At 43.4% G+C, this 19,333-nt stretch overlaps 1 protein-coding gene across 1 annotated transcript in view; it reads right to left on the reverse strand.

The window, feature by feature from the left end:
* The window catches only part of tnn (tenascin N), a 64,228-nt gene that overhangs the window by 33,543 nt on the left and 11,352 nt on the right, over positions 1–19,333 (reverse strand). The window contains 4 exon segments of the mRNA XM_051698738.1: positions 2,858–2,947; positions 3,065–3,247; positions 4,575–4,838; positions 14,300–14,674. Coding sequence (XP_051554698.1) covers positions 2,858–2,947; positions 3,065–3,247; positions 4,575–4,838; positions 14,300–14,674 — 912 coding nt within the window.

Raw genomic sequence — 19,333 nt, forward strand, 5'->3', positions numbered from 1 at the left:
TTTTTGCATAGCTTTAAAAATAAAAAGTACAATAATGCCTCCCCTACCTTCTCAAAGATAACACCCCTGTTACACACATCCTTTGAAATGATGAACTAGCAATGAATTAACTATACAATTTGCAACATCTTGGCAAATCTAATCAGTGATGTCAGAGTACAGCTCATTTATCTATTTATTTTAAAGCACTTTTGGGAAGAGTAGAATTCCCTTAGGTAAACGGCCAACCAAAGTTAAATATATTTTTACTTCCACCAGTAATTCAAAGACCCAGATGTTGAGTAAAATTCAAGCAGTTTCCTGCCTCAAATCTGATATATTAAAGCTGCTCTATGAGCATAGCTGTGGTTACATATGTAAAGTTTTCTTTGCAACCATCATTTTGCCTCTTTAACCATAATTCTAAAGAGATAATCTTATTTTTGGGTCAAAAGCATTGACATAAATATTAAACAGGGAATATTACAGGCCTTCAAGAGCCATAAATATTAGTCTGAGAATTTAGGTAAAGACTACCAAAATTATGACTAAATCATGACATGCTATTTTAAGATTTAAGGGCCATAGATAATTAACTTTTTAATAAGGAATATTACAGGGCAATCCATCAGAGTATTTAACAACATTTCCAAAAGGCACAGACATTTTCAAAAAACATTTTCCAACCTAATCTAATGACGCATTTCCAACCCACAATACTATTATTATTATTATTATTATTATTATTATTTTATTTATTTATTTATTTTTTTTCAAAATTATTTGACAGGTTTAGCTGTAGAAAGATCTCCTTATTACTAGACATGGTTGGCAGACTATCAGCTTTGGAAAGGCAGCCCTAAAAACAAAGCTTTTATTATATGCCCCCCAGACCTACAGATACCTATAATAGTACAGAAAGCCATGGTCCTAGTGTTCCTCATGAATATTTGTTGGTTTTGGACATGTGTATTTTTTTAGGATGAGAAATGTTAGAACCACCAAATTTCAATAGCCTTGGGTGAAACAGAAAAAAAAAAAAAAAATGGATTTGTTGTTTTTTTCAGTCAAGGAAGCAATTTAATTGATTTATGGTGACAAGGAAAATATCTGTCCTACGCACAGGGTTGTAAAGATTTTAACTACCATTGGACACTGAACCCTTTCAGAGGAAAATATTGTCTGAGAGTAAAGTATTAAAAGGGTTCCATCCATTACAAGATTATCGTGGTAAAGATTTCTATCTCTATCATCAACACTGATCTGATTTCTAAAGCTATTTTTCTTAGATTATCTCCCCCTTTTCTCCCCAATTTGGTATGCCCAATTCCCAATGCGCTTGAGGTCCTCGTGGTGGCGTAGTGACTCACCTCAATTTTGGTGGTGGAGAACGAATCTCAGTTGCCTTTGCATCTGAGACAGTCAATTCGCGCATCTTATCACGTGGCTTGTTGAGCGAGTTACCGCCGAGGCCTAGCGTGTGTGTAGGTTCACGCTATTCTCCGCGGCATCCACGCACAACTCAACATGTGCCCCACTGAGAGCGAGAACCACATTATAGCGACCACGAGGAGGTTAACCCAACATTACTCTACCCACCCTAGAAACCAGGCCAATTGGTTGCTTAGGAAGCCTGACTGGAGTCACTCAGCAGCATGCCCCGGATTCAAACTTGCGACTCCAGGTGTGGTAGTCAGCGTCTTTACTTGTTGAGCTACCCAGGCCCCCCGTTATTTTTCACTTTTATTTTTAGCCTTCCATTTATGCTTAATTCAACACAGTCAGACCTTTTAACCAGGTCTGAGAGGTATGATAGGTTACCATGGTGCACTAAGGCAGGGGTTTCCAAACATTTTTGTTAGCTGCATCCTTTGGAAGGAAAAGTTCACCCAAAAATGAACATTAACTCACCCTCATGCCATCACAGATGTGTGATTTTTTTTTCTTCTGCAGAACTCAAAAGGAGAATATATCAGAGAATATCTCATGTCTGTTGGTCCATACAATGCGGGAATGGTGACCAAAACTTTGAAGCTCCAAAAATTCATATAAAGGCAGCATAATGTAAAAGTATCCATAAGTCTCCAGTGGTCAATTCCATGTCTTCTGAAGAAATCCCATCAGTTTTGGGTGAGAACAAACCAAAATGTAACTTCTTTTTCGCTGTACATCTTGCTATTTCGGTCTCAAGGCAAGATCATTATTTAAAGTTCGATGCATGCACAGAGGACTAGATTGTGCTAGGAATTGTACTCAAGCTTGAAATCATGAATGCCAATGAGACTGATGATGTCAAGATTTATAGAGAAAAAGGAGTTACATTTTGGTCTGTTCTCACCCAAAACTGATCGGATTGCTTCAGAAGGATTAAACCAATGGAGTCTTATGAACTATGTTAATTTTGTTTGTATGTGCTTTTAGGGGCTTTAAAGTTCTGGTCACCATTCACTTGCATTGTATGGACCCATATTCTTTTAAAAATCTTTGTTTGTGTTCTGCAGAAGAAAGTCATAGACATCTGGAATGGCATGAGGGTGAGTAAATGTTGAGAGATTTATGTAATTTGTGGGTAAACTATTCCTTCAAGCTAAATAATTTACTTTAAGTAGTACTATAAGTAATGTTGACAATTCAAAATATCAAAATCATTATGCGTGTTCTCTTGTGAAATATTTCGATAGTTAGTTTTGTATTCTTATCATTTTTAAAAAAATATATTGTACATTTTTCTTGAAAATTTCTTCATTTTTCAATATTATTTTGAAGAATATGATATTTCATACATATTTCTTCATGTATTTTCAATAACTGTATGTGTGTGCTTGTTTGTTTTTGTGTATTTTGCATTATATTGATATATTACATAAGCATTACTGACCAGTGACACCTGTGACATATGATGCCTTGCCTTCCATTTCACCTTTGATTGCTTGCACTGATATCTGATATTCTGTTCCTGGGTTGAGGCCTGAAAAAACACACATTCGTGTTGCTCTCAATACACAGCCACTTAATTCAAGGTGCTATGAAGCTCTGGGAACTGTTCCAACAGACAGTATGAATGGATGAATAACAGTGGACTGACCTACAATGGTGTGCATGGTCCTGGCCTCCTGGCTCATTGCCACATTCTCCTGTCCATCATGGCCATCAGGGCTAGCATGGGTCAATTTAAAGTAGTCCACTACAATTGCAGGGTTCTGCCAGTCTACCTGGATAGAGTTTTCTGTATGGCCCAGCACCTGGATTCCATCAATACCAGAGACCTCTGAAGAAAGAAGCAGATTGGTATAAATACCTGTAACAAATCCCACTTAAATCACAATTAAATTTAAAGCTGAAATGTGTCATTTTTTGCGCCCATTGCATCACCAAACAGAATAGCACAAATAATGACTGTTTTCTAAAAGGTTTGCAGAACACTATCCCCTCCTCTGCCATTGCCCAGACAAAGTGAAAGTCCTGCCTTAAACTCACACCATTGGTTGAGCCAGTGTTGCTATGTCAGGCTAGTTGGTATTCTCAAATAGAGCAATATTTTGATTGCGCCACAGAGTGACAGTTTTTACATGAAAATCACCCTGTGGTTCACATGTAGGTTGCTCTGCACAGTAAATGTGGATTGGAGAAAGTATTTTAACATTGAACAAATTGCACACTTCACCTATAAGCACAGTAAACAGCTTAATAGTGCTATTAACAGTGGTCTTGGACATGATCCTGACACCAAAACATCAGTCTGGATGTGCAAAAGTTTATTGGTTATCAGTGGCATTGCATTCTACCATGATTCTACAGTGGCACTTTCTCATCAATCTGTCACACGTATGAGAGAAATTAGTTACAGGCCAATATCCTAACACTTGAGACTGCAAAAGCTCTGTCTGGCCTTCTCATCTGTGGGAGGGAAATGCTTTCAGACATTCAAGCTCTTTGTTGAGCAGTGACTGACAGTGTCCCATGCTGGCAATTCATTTTGGTCATCACATCCAGGTGATCAACACTTTCTCTTTGGAGTCTAATGTGCTCTAGGGATTGTATGACTGACCACATCAAAATGCTGTAGTGCTCACCTCTTTGTTCCACATTTGTAAACAATCATTTCCTTAAAATTTGTATGGCTTTTTAATAAACTCTACCAGCGTAGTTACATTTTGCATAATGGTTAACACAGAATTCCAGTAGTGGTTTACTGCTACAATACTGCCATTTAGCAATTGAACTGCATTTATTTGTGTACAGTGTGCTGCATGCATGACATGGTTTATTTTAGTCTGGAATTAAGAGATTAAATAAAACCCTTATAATTAAAGGGATAGTTCACCCAATGACTTTCTTTCTTCCAACACAAAAGGAGATGTTAGAATGTTAGTCTCAGTCACTATTCACTTTCATTGCTTTTTTTTTTTTTTTTTCATATGATGAAAGTAAATGGTGACTGAGACTGTTATTCTGCCTAACATCTCCTTTTGTGTTCCACAGAAAAAAGAAAGTAATGTGGGTCTGGAACAACATGAGGGTGAGTATATAGTGACAGAATATTCATTTTGGGTGAACTATCCCTTTAAGATTATTGTAAGTGCAATTCCTCTTACCAGTTGTGGCCACTATCTGGTCAGATTCACTGTTGATGCCCCTGATGACAGCGTACACTTGCACTATATATGTGACTCCGGGCCTGAGGCTTGTGATTAGGTAGGAGTTTTCCGTGTTGGCCACCTGGACCTCCTTAATGGCTCCCTCGTCTCCCTTTGGATAGTAGGACAGAATGTAGTACTCAGCTCCTCTCATAGACTCCCACTCCACCAACAGAGAGACATCTGTGACCTTGATCAGACGGAGACTTTTTGGCCCTAGAACTGAAGGAAGATGCAATGGCATCACTGGGTTTAAGGGCATTCACTTTAATGGCTTGCATCAGTTCTCCACCCATCCTTTAAACAGGGGTCCTGTTTAAGTGTCCCTTTGCACCATTCTCTCCAACTCTGTCATTTCACACTGCAAACAATATTTTCTTATAATTTTATTGTCTTGTTTTCCAGTAAAAATATGCAAACATTCTTAATTAATTGAGAAGCAAAAATTGCTTAAGATATTAAGACTTTAAGAGATATTAAGAGAATGTATTTTGAACTAATATTGCGAACATGTTTTTTTTTTTATTTTTTTTTTAGAGATTGATATTTATGCTTTAAAAAACTATTTGTCAATGGGGTAATGAAATTAAACTTAATTTAAGATATATTCTCTAAAATCAACCCTTACTTTCTTACGCAGTTGTTCTTCTCAAGGACTCTGAATTTAATTTGTTTTAAGGACATTTCAGTATTTTACTGGAAAACAAGACAAAAATACTGTTTAAGAACTGCTGATGATTTTTAAAAGGTATATATTTGTCAACCCTTTTAAAATTAATAATAATATATATATATATATATATATATATATATATACAGTGGTGATTTCTCAGGGCCAGCAAAGCCTTCTGTGCTGGCCCTTCATCCTTTCAATCTCATTGACCTTTTTGCCTATGTATTTTCAATTGCTTTCCACTCCTTATTCGTCTACAAAAGAATAGCAAAAAACAAAAAGTTTATCTAATCAGAATTTATTCCTCGATGCTTACAAGCAAAGTGTGACAACTGTACAAGCAGCGCGTGAGTCTGAGCTCCACCTCGTCAGGCCTTCAGAATTTCCGCAGAATCCCTCAACACTGCAGTGAATAGGCATCTGAAGTCAGATTGCCAGATTTATCAGCCAATCAGATTGATTTATTTGTTCTTGGTGGGTGTGGTCTTTAGGATATGTCCCAGTCCAGGCCTTCTAGCTGGCCTTGAGTGACACAATCATGCTTTAAGTGTTGTACGTAATTTGAAAGCGATGAGCACTAGATCTTGCTGACGAGATGGCTGTCATCACTGCCTCATCACCATTGAGAAAGAGATCCTTATGGATTTAAAAACCTGAGATGTTCTGCATGATCAAGCGATTGATTAATTAAACAGGAATGGAGGGCTGATTTTCACTTCAAGCAAATTGGTAAATGCTTTTTGCATTGTTATAGCAACATCAGGAGTTTTCTAAGTGTAAATTAAACTGCTTGAGCATTCAATGTCAGATCAAGTTTTGAAAAGTAACCGTGTACTCTAACGAAACAAAATTTATTGCAAGCAAAATTTAAATTGCAAATATTATTAGAGAGATTTTTCTTGGTATTAGACCTCCTTGGTTCTGGCTTTCATGCGTGGATGTGTTTTTAAAATGTCAGTTGGTATTATTAGTTGAGTTCCACGTAATGTATGATGGGCATATGGTGTCTTATTCGTTGTGAAACTGTGTTTTCAGTGAATCGTACTGAAGGCCTAGACTTAAAATGCACAGGCCACGGCTATATATATATATATATATATATATATATATATATATATATATATATATATATATATATATATACAGGTGCATCTCAATAAATTAGAATGTCGTGGAAAAGTTCATTTATTTCAGTAATTCAACTCAAATTGTGAAACTCATGTATTAAATAAATTCAATGCACACAGACTGAAGTAGTTTAAGTCTTTGGTTCTTTTAATTGTGATGATTTTGGCTCACATTTAACAAAAACTCACCAATTCACTATCTCAACAAATTAGAATACATCATAAGACCAATAAAAAAAACATTTTTAGTGAATTGTTGGCCTTCTGGAAAGTATGTTCATTTACTGTATATGTACTCAATACTTGGTAGGGGCTCCTTTTGCTTTAATTACTGCCTCAATTCGGCGTGGCATGGAGGTGATCAGTTTGTGGCACTGCTGAGGTGGTATGGAAGCCCAGGTTTCTTTGACAGTGGCCTTCAGCTCATCTGCATTTTTTGGTCTCTTGTTTCTCATTTTCCTCTTGACAATACCCCATAGATTCTCTATGGGGTTCAGGTCTGGTGAGTTTGCTGGTCAGTCAAGCACACCAACACCATGGTCATTTAACCCATTTTTTTTGCTTTTGGCAGTGTGGGCAGGTGCCAAATCCTGCTGGAAAATGAAATCAGCATCTTTAAAAAGCTGGTCAGCAGAAGCAAGCATGAAGTGCTCCAAAATTTCTTGGTAAACGGGTGCAGTGACTTTGGTTTTCAAAAAATACAATGGACCAACACCAGCAGATGACATTGCACCCCAAATCATCACAGACTGTGGAAACTTAACACTGGACTTCAAGCAACTTGGGCTATGAGCTTCTCCACCCTTCCTCCAGACTCTAGGACCTTGGTTTCCAAATGAAATACAAAACTTGCTCTCATCTGAAAAGAGGACTTTGGACCACTGGGCAACAGTCCAGTTCTTCTTCTCCTTAGCCCAGGTAAGACGCCTCTGACATTGTCTGTGGTTCAGGAGTGGCTTAACAAGAGGAATACGACAACTGTAGCCAAATTCCTTGACACGTCTGTGTGTGGTGGCTCTTGATGCCTTGACCCCAGCCTCAGTCCATTCCTTGTGAAGTTCACCCAAATTCTTGAATCGAATTTGCTTGACAATCCTCATAAGGCTGCAGTTCTCTCGGTTGGTTGTGCATCTTTTTCTTCCACACTTTTTCCTTCCACTCAACTTTCTGTTAACATGCTTGGATACAGCACTCTGCCAAAGAAGCTGGCTGTTCACAATGAATGTTTGTGGCTTACCCTCCTTGTGAAGGGTGTCAATGATTGTCTTCTGGACAACTGTCAGATCAGCAGTCTTCCCCATGATTGTGTAGCCTAGTGAACCAAACTGAGAGACATGACAATTTGAGTTGAATTACTGAAATAAATGAACTTTTCCACGACATTCTAATTTATTGAGATGCACCTGTATATATATACTACCGGTCAAAAGTTTTGAAACACTTACTCATTCTTTATTATAATTTTTTTTCTTCACATTTTAGAATAATAGTAAAGTCATCAAAACTATGGAATAACATAAATGGAACTATGGGAATTATGTTGTGTCTATAAAAATCCAAAATAAATCAAAACTGTGTTATATTTTACCATCTTCAAAGTAGTCACCCTGTGCCTAGAATTTGCAGACATGTACTCTTGACATTTTCTCAACCAGCTTCTTGAGGTATCACCCTGGGATGCTTTTTAAGCAGCTTTTCTTTATTATTTGGTCCAAGTCATCAATTTCAAAAACTATTTTTTTTTTAAATAAAATTTTAGTTTTGTAATGAAATAATTTAATATGTTGGCACAATTATATTTTTGTCTACTAAATTAATTTCAAACATTTAAGCATACGCCTTTAGATCAAAAGATTTTTAAGATCATGAGAAACATTTCAGTCAAGTATTTCAAAACTTTTGACCGGTAGTGTGTGTATATATATATATATATATATATATATATATATATATATGAGAAGCTTTGACTTGCGCAAAAATAAATAAATTAAATTAAATTATATATATATATATATATATATATATATATATATATATATATATATATATATATATATATAATTTAATTTAATTTATTTATTTTTTGCGGCAAAGTCCTAAAGCTTTCTCACATTTTTGCAGTGAATTTTGCCTAATCTTGGCAAAGACCTGGTGATCTTGAGGTTTACAGAACATCTAAGTTGGTTATTGGAGGAGATTATTAATTTAAACTGTGGTTACATTGTTGTTTCATGTTGTGAAACTCCATCAATATAGGGATTCTTTAAAAACTGCACATCAGAGGAAGAAAAGGGGGGAGAATCCCAGTAACAATCCAGGAAGCTCCAAAGACAGACATGCAGTCAGCAGCCCAGGGAGCTAATTTTCCACTCACACATTTCTAACCAGCCTATAGGGAAAAACTTAAAGGAGATGTTGGATTTAAGGGAATACTACAAGAGAAAAAAAATCAGGGGAATCCATGAGGGGAATACAGGGGTGCTTTGTGGAGACCATATTATACCCAGGAAAGAATGAACAGCAGGTTTGGATATTGTTCCACATGGTGAGGGGCAGGAAGTCAAATGTTTTCCTTCAGTTCTTCAGGAGCCTTTCCATCCAGTGGTAGTTAATAGGCTCATTCCTGCTGTTCTCTCCAGGCACTGCCAGTAACAATTTCACCCATATATAATACCCCAGAAAGACCAATGAATTACCATCAGCCGACTGGAAAGAGAGTATAAGTGCTGTAAATGTGTGTTCTCATTGAGTGATTGTAATGAATAACCAAACCAATTAAAAAACAATTACTACATAATTATTTTTGTACTTAGACAAGCTTGCATAAATCAACGGTGGTGGTTCATCGAGCCTGAGAAACATCAGCCTGGTGCTTAAAACATTTTAAATTACTACGGACTTGCAGTTAGGAGGGCCTTCACACTGGCATGCATGATGAGGAAGCTAATATTTTTTGTCACTTAATTTCAAAATAAAAGTAATGAGAAGCAGGGGATAATGCAGAGGAATGACTGTGATTGCAAAGTATAATTCTAAGAGAGCATGATAACACTTTTCCACTAAAAATGACTCTGGGACCAGTTGGTTAAAAGCTGTTGCAAAAATGGCACAGAAAGGTACATTTAGTTCTGAGAAAAGGTGTAGCATTATTTGTTTGCAAATGCCACTTGGTTTGATATTTTGTTATCTAATGCAAAATGAAAAGTGTCCAAATAGTATTGGGGGCCTACTGTAAATGTGATACATTTTATAAGATAACCTATAATGATCCGTTTTTTTTTATTATTATTATTATTGTCACCATTTGTATTTAATACAACAGAACCGTAGAGCCATGCTAATCTTTTGAAGATCAACCACATTTACATTGAATGTTGAATCGTTTCATGGTCTTTTCTTATCTGTTTCTCAAACAGGCCTAATCTGTGTGGGTTTGTAATAGTTCCCTATCTGTCACTCACTCGATGTTGTGTTGATGTAGTGACACTAGGGGTCGCCCTTGGGAGCCCCAAACACCTCTGATCTTTGAGAAAAGGCCAATGGGAATTGGCGAGTGGAACTTGCATGCCACTCCCCCAGACATAGTTACGTGCTTAGGCGCTGCACACGCAGAGACAGCATTCATGGACGGGTCATGTTCTCACTGCGAGAACATGACCATGGCAACGTTGCGGTCGCGGCTTTCCTTCGTTAGAGGGAAAGCCACCCCAGTGGCTCCCTGCCTCGATCCTTCTACCTACGGATTTGAGGCCGTGTCGGTTAGCACTGGGGGCGATTTGGGGACCCCAATGGGAGCCGCTCTGCCAGGTAACTCCCCACGGACCTCCCATTCCCCAGTACACTCGTTTGCCCCAGTCGAGTTCTAGGATGAGACTGCCAGCTCATCTCAGGGCGAGTTCGCGATCTCATTCAGCGCTCGCGAAGTGTGAGTGGCTCTTAATGACTTGAGTCACTGCTGACTCCAAAGGAGGAGGCGGCGGGCAAGTTGCGACATGCAATGCGAGCGCAAGCCGCCTTGGCGGCTACTGTACGCTACCATCGCCGTGTTGTCCGTCCGGACCAACACGTGCTTGCCCTGGATCAATAGCCGAAGCCTCCGCAGGGTGAAGCAACATTCCCACTACCCGCTCTGGTACAACCTGACCGAGGCTTCCCTCGGCACAGATGCGCTGGCACCCAGCTGACCCCAGGGGCCACGCTAGTATGCATTCCCCCAGTGAGCCTACTTGCACAGACCCTGTGCAAGGTCAGGGAGGATGAGGAGCAGACTCACAACAGCCTCTCCCTGGTGAATTCCCCTGAGGAGGGTTCTCCTCTCTCAGGGACGAGGCACCATCTGGCACCCGCGACCAGACCTCTGGAATGTTCATGTCTGGCCCTTGGATGGGACGTGGAAGACCTAAGTGGCCTACCATCCACAGTGGTAGACAAGATCACTCAGGCTAGGGCTCCCTCTACGAGGTGCCTGTATGCCTTGCAGTGGTATCTGTTCGCTAAGTGGTGTTCTTCCTGACGCGAATACCCCCAGAGATGCGCAGTCGGGTCGATGCTTTCCTTCCTGCAGGAGAGGCTGGTGGGGCGGCTGTCCTCCCCACCTTGAGGGTGTACGTGGCCGCTATGGCGGCACACCACAATGCAGTTGATGGTAAGTATTTAGGGAAGCACGACCTGATCATCAGGTTCCTTAGAGGTTGAATCCTCCCAGACCGCTCCTCATTCCCTCATGGGATCTCTCCGTGGTCCTGCAGGGAGCCTGTTAGAGCCCTGGAGTCAGTTGAGCTAAAGGCAGTCTCTTGAAGACTGCACTCCTGACTGAGCTCACGTCCATCAAGAGGGTAGGGGACCTGCAGGCATTCTCTGTCAGTGATAAGTGCCTGGAGTTCAGTCCGGAATCCTCTCACGTGGTCCTGATGCCCCAACCGAGCTATATGCCCAAGGTTCCCATGACCCCGTTGAGCAATCAGGTGGTGATCCTGCAAGCGAAGCTGCCAGGAGGAGGCAGACTCAGCCTTTTCATTGCTGTGTCTGATGCGTGCTTTGCACATTTACTTGGATCGCACGCAGAGCTTTAGAGGCTCTAAGCAGCTCTTTGTCTGCTTCGGAGGACAGCGGAATGGGAGCGCTGCCTCCAAACAGAGGATCACCCACTGGGTCGTTGATGCCATCGCTTTGGCATACCACGCCCAGGACGTGCTGCCCCCTTGGGGCTTCGGGCACACTCCACTAGGAGTGTTGCGGCCTCCTGGAACCTGACCAATGGCGCCTCTTTGTCACACATCGGTATAGCAGCGGGCTGGGTAACACCCAATACCTTCGCAAAGTTCCTCAATCTCTGGGTTGAGCCAGTTCATCCTGTATGTTGTAAGGTACGAACAGGTAAGTTGGCGGGACAACTGGCCGTGTACCGCTTGCATATAGTGTCTTTCCCCTCCTGGAGGGGAAGACGTGCGCTTGTTACCCCCCAGCCATGTTCACGTGGTCATGGACCCTGGATGTCCTTCCTCCTTAGCCCTGTGGCAGGTGAGTTCATGGAGAAACTCGATGCCAGCCCAGTATGTGTGCTATTAGGCCCTGTACTGGGGTAGGTGCTCCACATATGCTGGTTGCCTGTTTGTAACCCTGTGTGATGTATCTTCCGTGAGACGGTTTCCCTGTTGGTAAACCCGCATCTTCCTTGGGCAGAGTTTCCTCTCTGCCACTGGTCGCCGTGTTTGTAGAGCTCCGTCCCCTCTGGGTAGGACCTACCACAGGGACTTCTCCACATGCAACACTGCCGACAAGACTCGGTAAGCCCATGTGACGTATTTCCACACAATTGCCTCCCCTTCGGGCAGGATGTGGTCTCCGCGGTGTCTTCCCCTTGGGAATGGACAGCCCCCCGACGTGGACATTTATGGCCCCCAGCTGAACGATTTCCATTCTTTTTTGGGGAGAAAAAAAGAAGAGAAGAGGCCACGGCTGGGGCGGCCTGTCCACCCCAGCCGTGGGCAGTACCTTCCACAGGGACTTCTCCACATGCGACACTGCAGACAAGACTTGCTAAGACCATGTGATGTATTTCCACACAGTTGCCTCCCCTTTAGGCAGGATGTGGTCTCCGCGGTGTCTTCCCCTTGGGAATGGACACCCCACCGATGCGGACATTTATGGCTGAACGATTTCTTTTCTTTTTTGGGGAGAGAAAAAGAAGAGAAGAGGCCACGGCTGGGGTGACCTGTCCCCATTTTGGGCAGTCGACTTGTCCTCGACGTGCGGGGGACCATACGGCACTCATAGGAGCGTTGGGGGAGGTTATGTAACAGCCAGGTGTGCTGGCTATGAGGCACGCAATGGTTTGCCCGTCTCGCACTGCCAGTCCACATAACACAGTTCAGCTAGTTGTGGCGTTTCGTATAGGGACCCCTAGTGTCACTACATCAACACAACATCGAGTGAGTGACAGATAGGGAACGTCCTGGTTACTTCCATCTTGGATGAGGCTGATGACTGTAGTGTCATCTGCAAACTTCAGGAGCTTGACAGAGGGGTCCTTGGCGGTGCAGTCATTTGTGTACAGGGAGAATAGTAGTGGGGAGAGCACACATCCCTGGGGGGCACCAGTGCTGATTGTACATGTGTTGGAAGTGAATTTCCCCAGTCTCACTAACTGCTGCCTATCTGTCAGAAAGCTGGTGATCCACTGACAGATAGAGGTGGGAACTAAGAAATCTGAAAGCCAAACTAAAGTCCACAAATAGGATCCATGTTTAAGTCCCAGGTCTGTCTAGATGTTGCAGTATGTAATGCAGTCCCATATTGACTGCATCATCCACTGGCCTGTTAGCTCAATAGGCAAACTGCAGGGGATCCAGAAAGGGCCCAGTGATGTCCTTCAGGTGGGCCAACACCAGTTTCTCAAATCACTTCATGACCACAGACGTCAGGGTGACAGGTCTGTAGTCATTAGTTTCTGCAATCTTTTTTCTTTGGGACAGGGACACTTGAACTAGAACTGGTGCTTCTTCTTCAAAAGGTTCAAAATATAGCATATATACAGTCAGAGATATAGTAACAAAGTAGAAATTTGTTACTGATTCTGTTGACTTTTACTTGTAATTCACTACCTTTTGAAAATACTTCAAATACATTTTTCCAGACCGTTTAGTTACATTTCCGACTGCAAACCACTGAAAGTAATACAGCTTCATAGGTGGTTGTATGGTGATGTCCGACACTTTTAAGACTAATCATTCTTTTGAGTTAAACATTTTCAATGAAACGGTGAAACCAGTTCACAAACCAGTCTGAATGATTTGTTTTGTGAATAAAGGATCTATATATCGAAATCACAAAATATCCCTGAAAATGTGCAGTTGGTTTCCACTAAACAGGATAGTGTCCTTGTAAGTTTTAACCTGTGTTCCTCAATATTATTTAATTTTTTTGTTTTTTGTCTTAAACATTATGAACATTAACACATTGATTATAACATTATTATCTAATAATTTAATTAAATTGACTTGTGTTTAAAGATTTGCTCACATACCGACATACAGTAAAAGTCTCCTGCTACAATCAGTTATGTCATTATTTATGCCATTCGTTTGTAGTTTTTATACTTGAGTACTGTATATTTAATATCGGTTTAAAACTTTTGCTCATTTAAAACTTACTTTAAAAATTTCTCATGGGTTATTTTAACTTGTACTTGAGCCAATTTCTATATAGGTATCTTTACTTTTACTGAAGTATGATGACTGTACTCTAAACAATGAAGTGCATTTCAGTAGGTAAATAGTAGGTAAACAGGCCATGAACATGATAACACATTCAGACAGGGAGTAATAATGCAGTCCAATTTTTCTATGAACTAAAATCACATTTTAACTTGAAGAGATTCTTACCCATGGAGCAATCTTGTCCAAAGAATCCCTCATCGCAAATGCACTGTCCATCCACGCAGCGTCCATTGCCTACACAGTTATTCAGACAAGTCGCGACACTGCAGTCTTCTCCAGAGAATCCACTAAAGCACACACATTTGCCATTCACACAGTGGCCTTTATCATTGCAGTCGCCTGGGCATGTGAGCTGGCTGCAGTCATCGCCGGTGTAACCTTCATAACAGACGCAGCGTCTGTCAACACAGCGGCCGTTATCATTGCATTCATCAGGGCAGGATGAGATGGAGCAGTCGGGACCCTCCCAGCCTGGGTAACACTTACAGCTGCAAGAGTCCTGCTGGTAGGTGCCATGCCCACTACAGCTAGTGTCCACACCTAACAAAAGATAATAGTCTTTTCTTAGCCTATTGAACATGAATGGAGAAAATTGTATTTAAGTACTTGATGCATTACAGTACGTATCCATGGACTTTTATTCATCAGCATCAAGATTTTAGGTCACAGTTTTATATCTTAGGTCCTGTAACTACTTTTTCCCCTTTTTAATCATCTTTCTGCCTTCACTAGTTCAATATAAATGGCCATTTAGTGTGACAAATTACTTTTTAAAAGTACATATATTTAATGTACTGTAGCCTCTCAATTAATATGAGGTCATAAAGCACATGATAATTATAAAAGAAAGTTTAAGATGGAGTATAGCATGTCACTGCAGGACTGGACAACTTTCCAGAAGTATTTTACGTCAACTACCCATTTGTCTTTCTAGTCCCTGCTCTAATGACATCACATTAGGGATGTGCAAGACTAGTCGGCTAAATGGTTCTGATGCTGCTAGTCAACACTAGAATTACTAATCAGTTAATATTTCCCCCCATTAAACTGATCATAATTTTTACACATTTACGTATGACTTTATATTTTTACAGAGGCTGTGCTTAAATTACTGTCATATTAATGTTGCATATATTAAATAGAATTAATAATACAAATATTATTTTAAAAAGAGGATATCTGGAGCAGATACAAAGTTTCATTTCACCTCAGTCTGCACATGCTTTTTCCCTTTCTAACTTGCAGCGTATGCACACAGGAAAATGTCCTCTCACTAGACAAGCAAACTCAGCAAAGTAGTTATGAAATCATTTCGGTGGTGGTGCGGGAATCGGATTTCCAAACGTTTGAAAGTCGCTAGGGATATTTTCACATTTGTGTCTTCTTTACATCTGTGCATGCTTGTATGTTATTTTTCCGCTGTGCAGGCTTTTTCAAGTGCAGGATAGCAGCCTCAGGTGAGTCAAGTCCCGTCTTTCACCGGATCATGTCGACGTGTTAATTTTGCTCATCAAAAAATGTATGCTTTTGAGTAAGTAGCCTAGAAAACGTCCTGGTTACTTTTGTAACCTCCATTCCCTGTTGGAGGGAATGAGACGTTGTGTCGATGTAGTGACACTAGGGGTCACTCTAGGGAGCCCCATACACCTCTGCTTTTTGAAAAAAGGCCAATGGGTATTGGCGAGTGGAATTTGCATGCCACTCCCCTGGACATACGGGTATAAAAGGAGCTGGTGTGCAACCACTCATTCAGGTTTTGTGCTGAGGAGCCGAGACAAGGTTCCGGCCATTTCAGCGGGTAGTTCAGTGTTGTGGCAAGAGGGACACAATGTCTCATTCTCTCCATCAGGGAACAGAGGTTATGAAAGTAACCAGGACGTTCCCTGTCTGTCACTCACTCGACATTGTGTCGATGTAGTGACACTAGGGGTCCCTATACAAAACACCACAACTAGCTGAACTGTGTTAGGTGGACTGGCGGTGCGAGACAGGCTGACCGCTGTGTGCCTCGTAGCCAGCACACCAGGCCATCAAGTAATCTCCCCCAACGCTCTTATGAGTGTCGAACGGTCCTTCGGGAACAAGTCGACTGCCCAACAAGAAGGGACAGGCTAGCCCAGCCGTGGCATCTTTTCCTCTTTTTTCTCCCCAAAAAGAGTGGAATTTGTTAACCGACTGGGGGCCATAAATGTCTACGTCGGGGGGCTGTCACTCCCAAGGGGAAGACACCGTGGAGACCACACCCCGCCCAGAGAAGGGCGGGGGGGGGGTTATTTTGAGTGGAAATACATCACATGGTCTTGTCGGAAGTATGTCATGTGGAGAAGTCGCATGGTAGGTCCTACCCGAGGGGGGAGGAGTTTCTACAAACATGGTGACCGGGGGCAGAGGGGCCTCTACCCAAGGAAGACGCAGTTTACCGACAGGGAAACAATTTAGCGGAAGATATCACATGGGGTCACACATGGGGAAACAACACATGTGGAGCACCTACCCCAGTACAGGGCCTAATTAGCACATGTACTGGGCCGGCAGCAAGTTTCTCCGCAAACTCGTCTGCCACAGGGCTAAGGAGGAAAGTTATCCAGGGATCACAGCTTGTGAACATGACTGGAAGTCAAAAGCGCACGTCTTCGCCTCAAGGGAGGGGAAAGGCGCTATGCGCAAGCGGTACACCCGGCCAGCTGTCCCAGAACTTACCTGCTCATACCTGACAATGCACGGGATGAAACCGGCTTAACCCAGAGATTGTAGAACCTTGCAAAGGTGTTAGGTGTTGCCCAGCCCGCTGCTCTGCAGATGTCTGCCAAAGAGGCACCACTGGTCTACTAGGAGGCCACTACACTCCTAGTAGAGTGGGCTCGTAACCCCACGGGGGGCGGCACGTCCTGAGCATGTTATGCCATTGCGATGGCGTCAACGACCCAGTGGGCGATCCTCTGTTTGGAGACAGCGCTTCCTTTCTGCTGTCCACCAAAGCAGACAAAGAGCTGCTCGGAGCTTCTAAAGCTCTGTGTGCAATCCAAATAGATGCGTAAAGCACGCACCGGACACAGCAACACCAAGACTGGGTCTACCTCCTCCTGGGGCAGCGCTTATAGGTGCCTTAAGCTCAACTGACTCTAGGGGCTCAAAGGGAGTTCCCCGTAGACCCCGAAGGACTACAGAGAGGTCCCACGAGAGGATGAGGCGAGGTCTGGAGGGATTCAACCTCCTAGCGCCTCTCAGGAACCTGATGATCAAGTCGTGCTTCCCCAAATACTTACCATCCACTGCATCGTGATCTGCCGAAATGGCGGCCACATACACCTTCAAGGTGGAGGGGGACAGCCACCCATCCAGCCTCTCCTGTAGGAAGGAAAGCACCGATCCGACTGCACATCTCTGGGGGTCTTTGTGTCAGGAAGAACACCACTTAGCGAACAGATGCCACTTCAAGGCATACAGGCGCCTCGTAGAGGGAGCCCTAGCCTGACTGATCGTGTCTACCACCGCGGGTGGTAGGCTACTTAGGTCTTCCGTGTCCCGTCCAAGGGCCAGACTAGATTCCAGAGGTCTGGTCGCGGGTGCCAGATGGTGCCCCGTCCCTGAGAAAGAAGGTCCTTCCTCAGGGGAATTCACCAGGAGTGGGGCTGTTGTGAGGAGCGTGAGGTCCGAGAACCACATCTGGGTGGGCCGGTAGGGTGCTACTTGGATGACCTACTTCTCATCTTTGCACAAGGCCTGTGCAAGTAGGCTCACTGGGGGAAACGCATATTTGCGTAATCCTGGGGGCTAGCTGTGTGCCAGTGCATCTATACTGAGGGGTGCCTCGGTCAGGGAGTACCAAATCGGGCAGTGGGAGGATTCCCAGGAAGAAAACAGGTCTACCTGTGCTTGACCGAATTGACTCCGAATCAGCTGGACCACCTGGGGGTGGAGTCTCCACTCTCCCCTGAGCGTAGCCTGTCGTGACAGCGTGTCCGCTGCGGTGTTGAGGTCGCCCGGGATGTGAGTGGCTCGCAACGACTTGAGGCGCTGCTGACTCCAGAGGAGGAGACAGCAGGCGATTTGTGACATGCAACGGGAGCATAGACCACCTTGATGGTTGATGTGCACTACCATCGCCGTGTTGTCCGTCTGGACCAACACGTGCTTGCCCTGGATGATTGGCCGGAACCCCCGCAGGGCAGTACTGCCAACAACTCAAGGCAGTTGATGTGCCAATGCAGCCGCAGTCCAGTCCAGGAGCCTGCGGCTGTGTGCCCATTTCAAACGGCGCTCCAGCCCATCTTGGAGGTGTCCATCGTAACCACAACGCACCTGGAGACCTGCTCTAGCGTGACTTTCGTCGGACGGAGAGCGAGGTTAGTCGCCGAGCGCAGCTCCTGCATCAATCCCGGGTCAGAATTACCTTCATGCAGTTCTCTTAACGCCTTGGCTTGGTGCACTTGCAGGAGAGCCATGGCATGCAGGGCGGAGGTTGCCTATCCAGCGGCACCGCAGGCCTTAGCCGCCAGAGATGATATAACCCTACAGGCGCTGGACTAGAGTTCCACTCCAGCCTGACACACGCAGCCACCCGGGCAAGCATGGCTGCCAGCTGTGCGTCAGGATGCGACTGGGCGACCACACCTGAAGGTGCGAGTCCTCAGCGTCAGACTGGACAGCCCACTCTCCAATGCTGCAATCGAGAGCTCATCCACTTCACGAGCACCGAAACGAGATCGCAAACTCACCCTGAGATGAGCCAGTGGTCTCATCCCAGTGGGGCAAACGAGCGTACTGGGGAATACTCGGCGGAGTGGCTCCCACTGGGGTCCCCAAATAACCCCCAGCACTAACCGATGCGGCCTCAAAGCCGTAGGTAGAAGGACCGAGGCAGGGAGCTGCTGGGGTGGTCTTTCCCTCTAACGAAGGAAAAACCATGACTACAACATTGCCATGGTCACGCTCTCGCAGTAAGAACATGACCCGTTCACGAACGCTATCTCCATGTGGGCAGCGCCCAAGCACGTAAGACCGCAATCGTGGCCATCGGAAGTGGAGAGGTAACGACCGCAACCAGAAAATACACACAAACAGAGAGGCATCTTTAAAAAGACACTCTCCATTAATGCCACTCTTTTAAGAAGGGAAAATACACTCTTTTAGTAGGAAGAATATTCTCTTTTAGCTGCTGAAGCACCCAGGGGCGTTCTCTGCACTTCACCAGTGCAA

This window comes from Myxocyprinus asiaticus, chromosome 5 (genome assembly GCF_019703515.2).
Source record: "Myxocyprinus asiaticus isolate MX2 ecotype Aquarium Trade chromosome 5, UBuf_Myxa_2, whole genome shotgun sequence".
Taxonomy (NCBI): Eukaryota; Metazoa; Chordata; class Actinopteri; order Cypriniformes; family Catostomidae; genus Myxocyprinus; species Myxocyprinus asiaticus.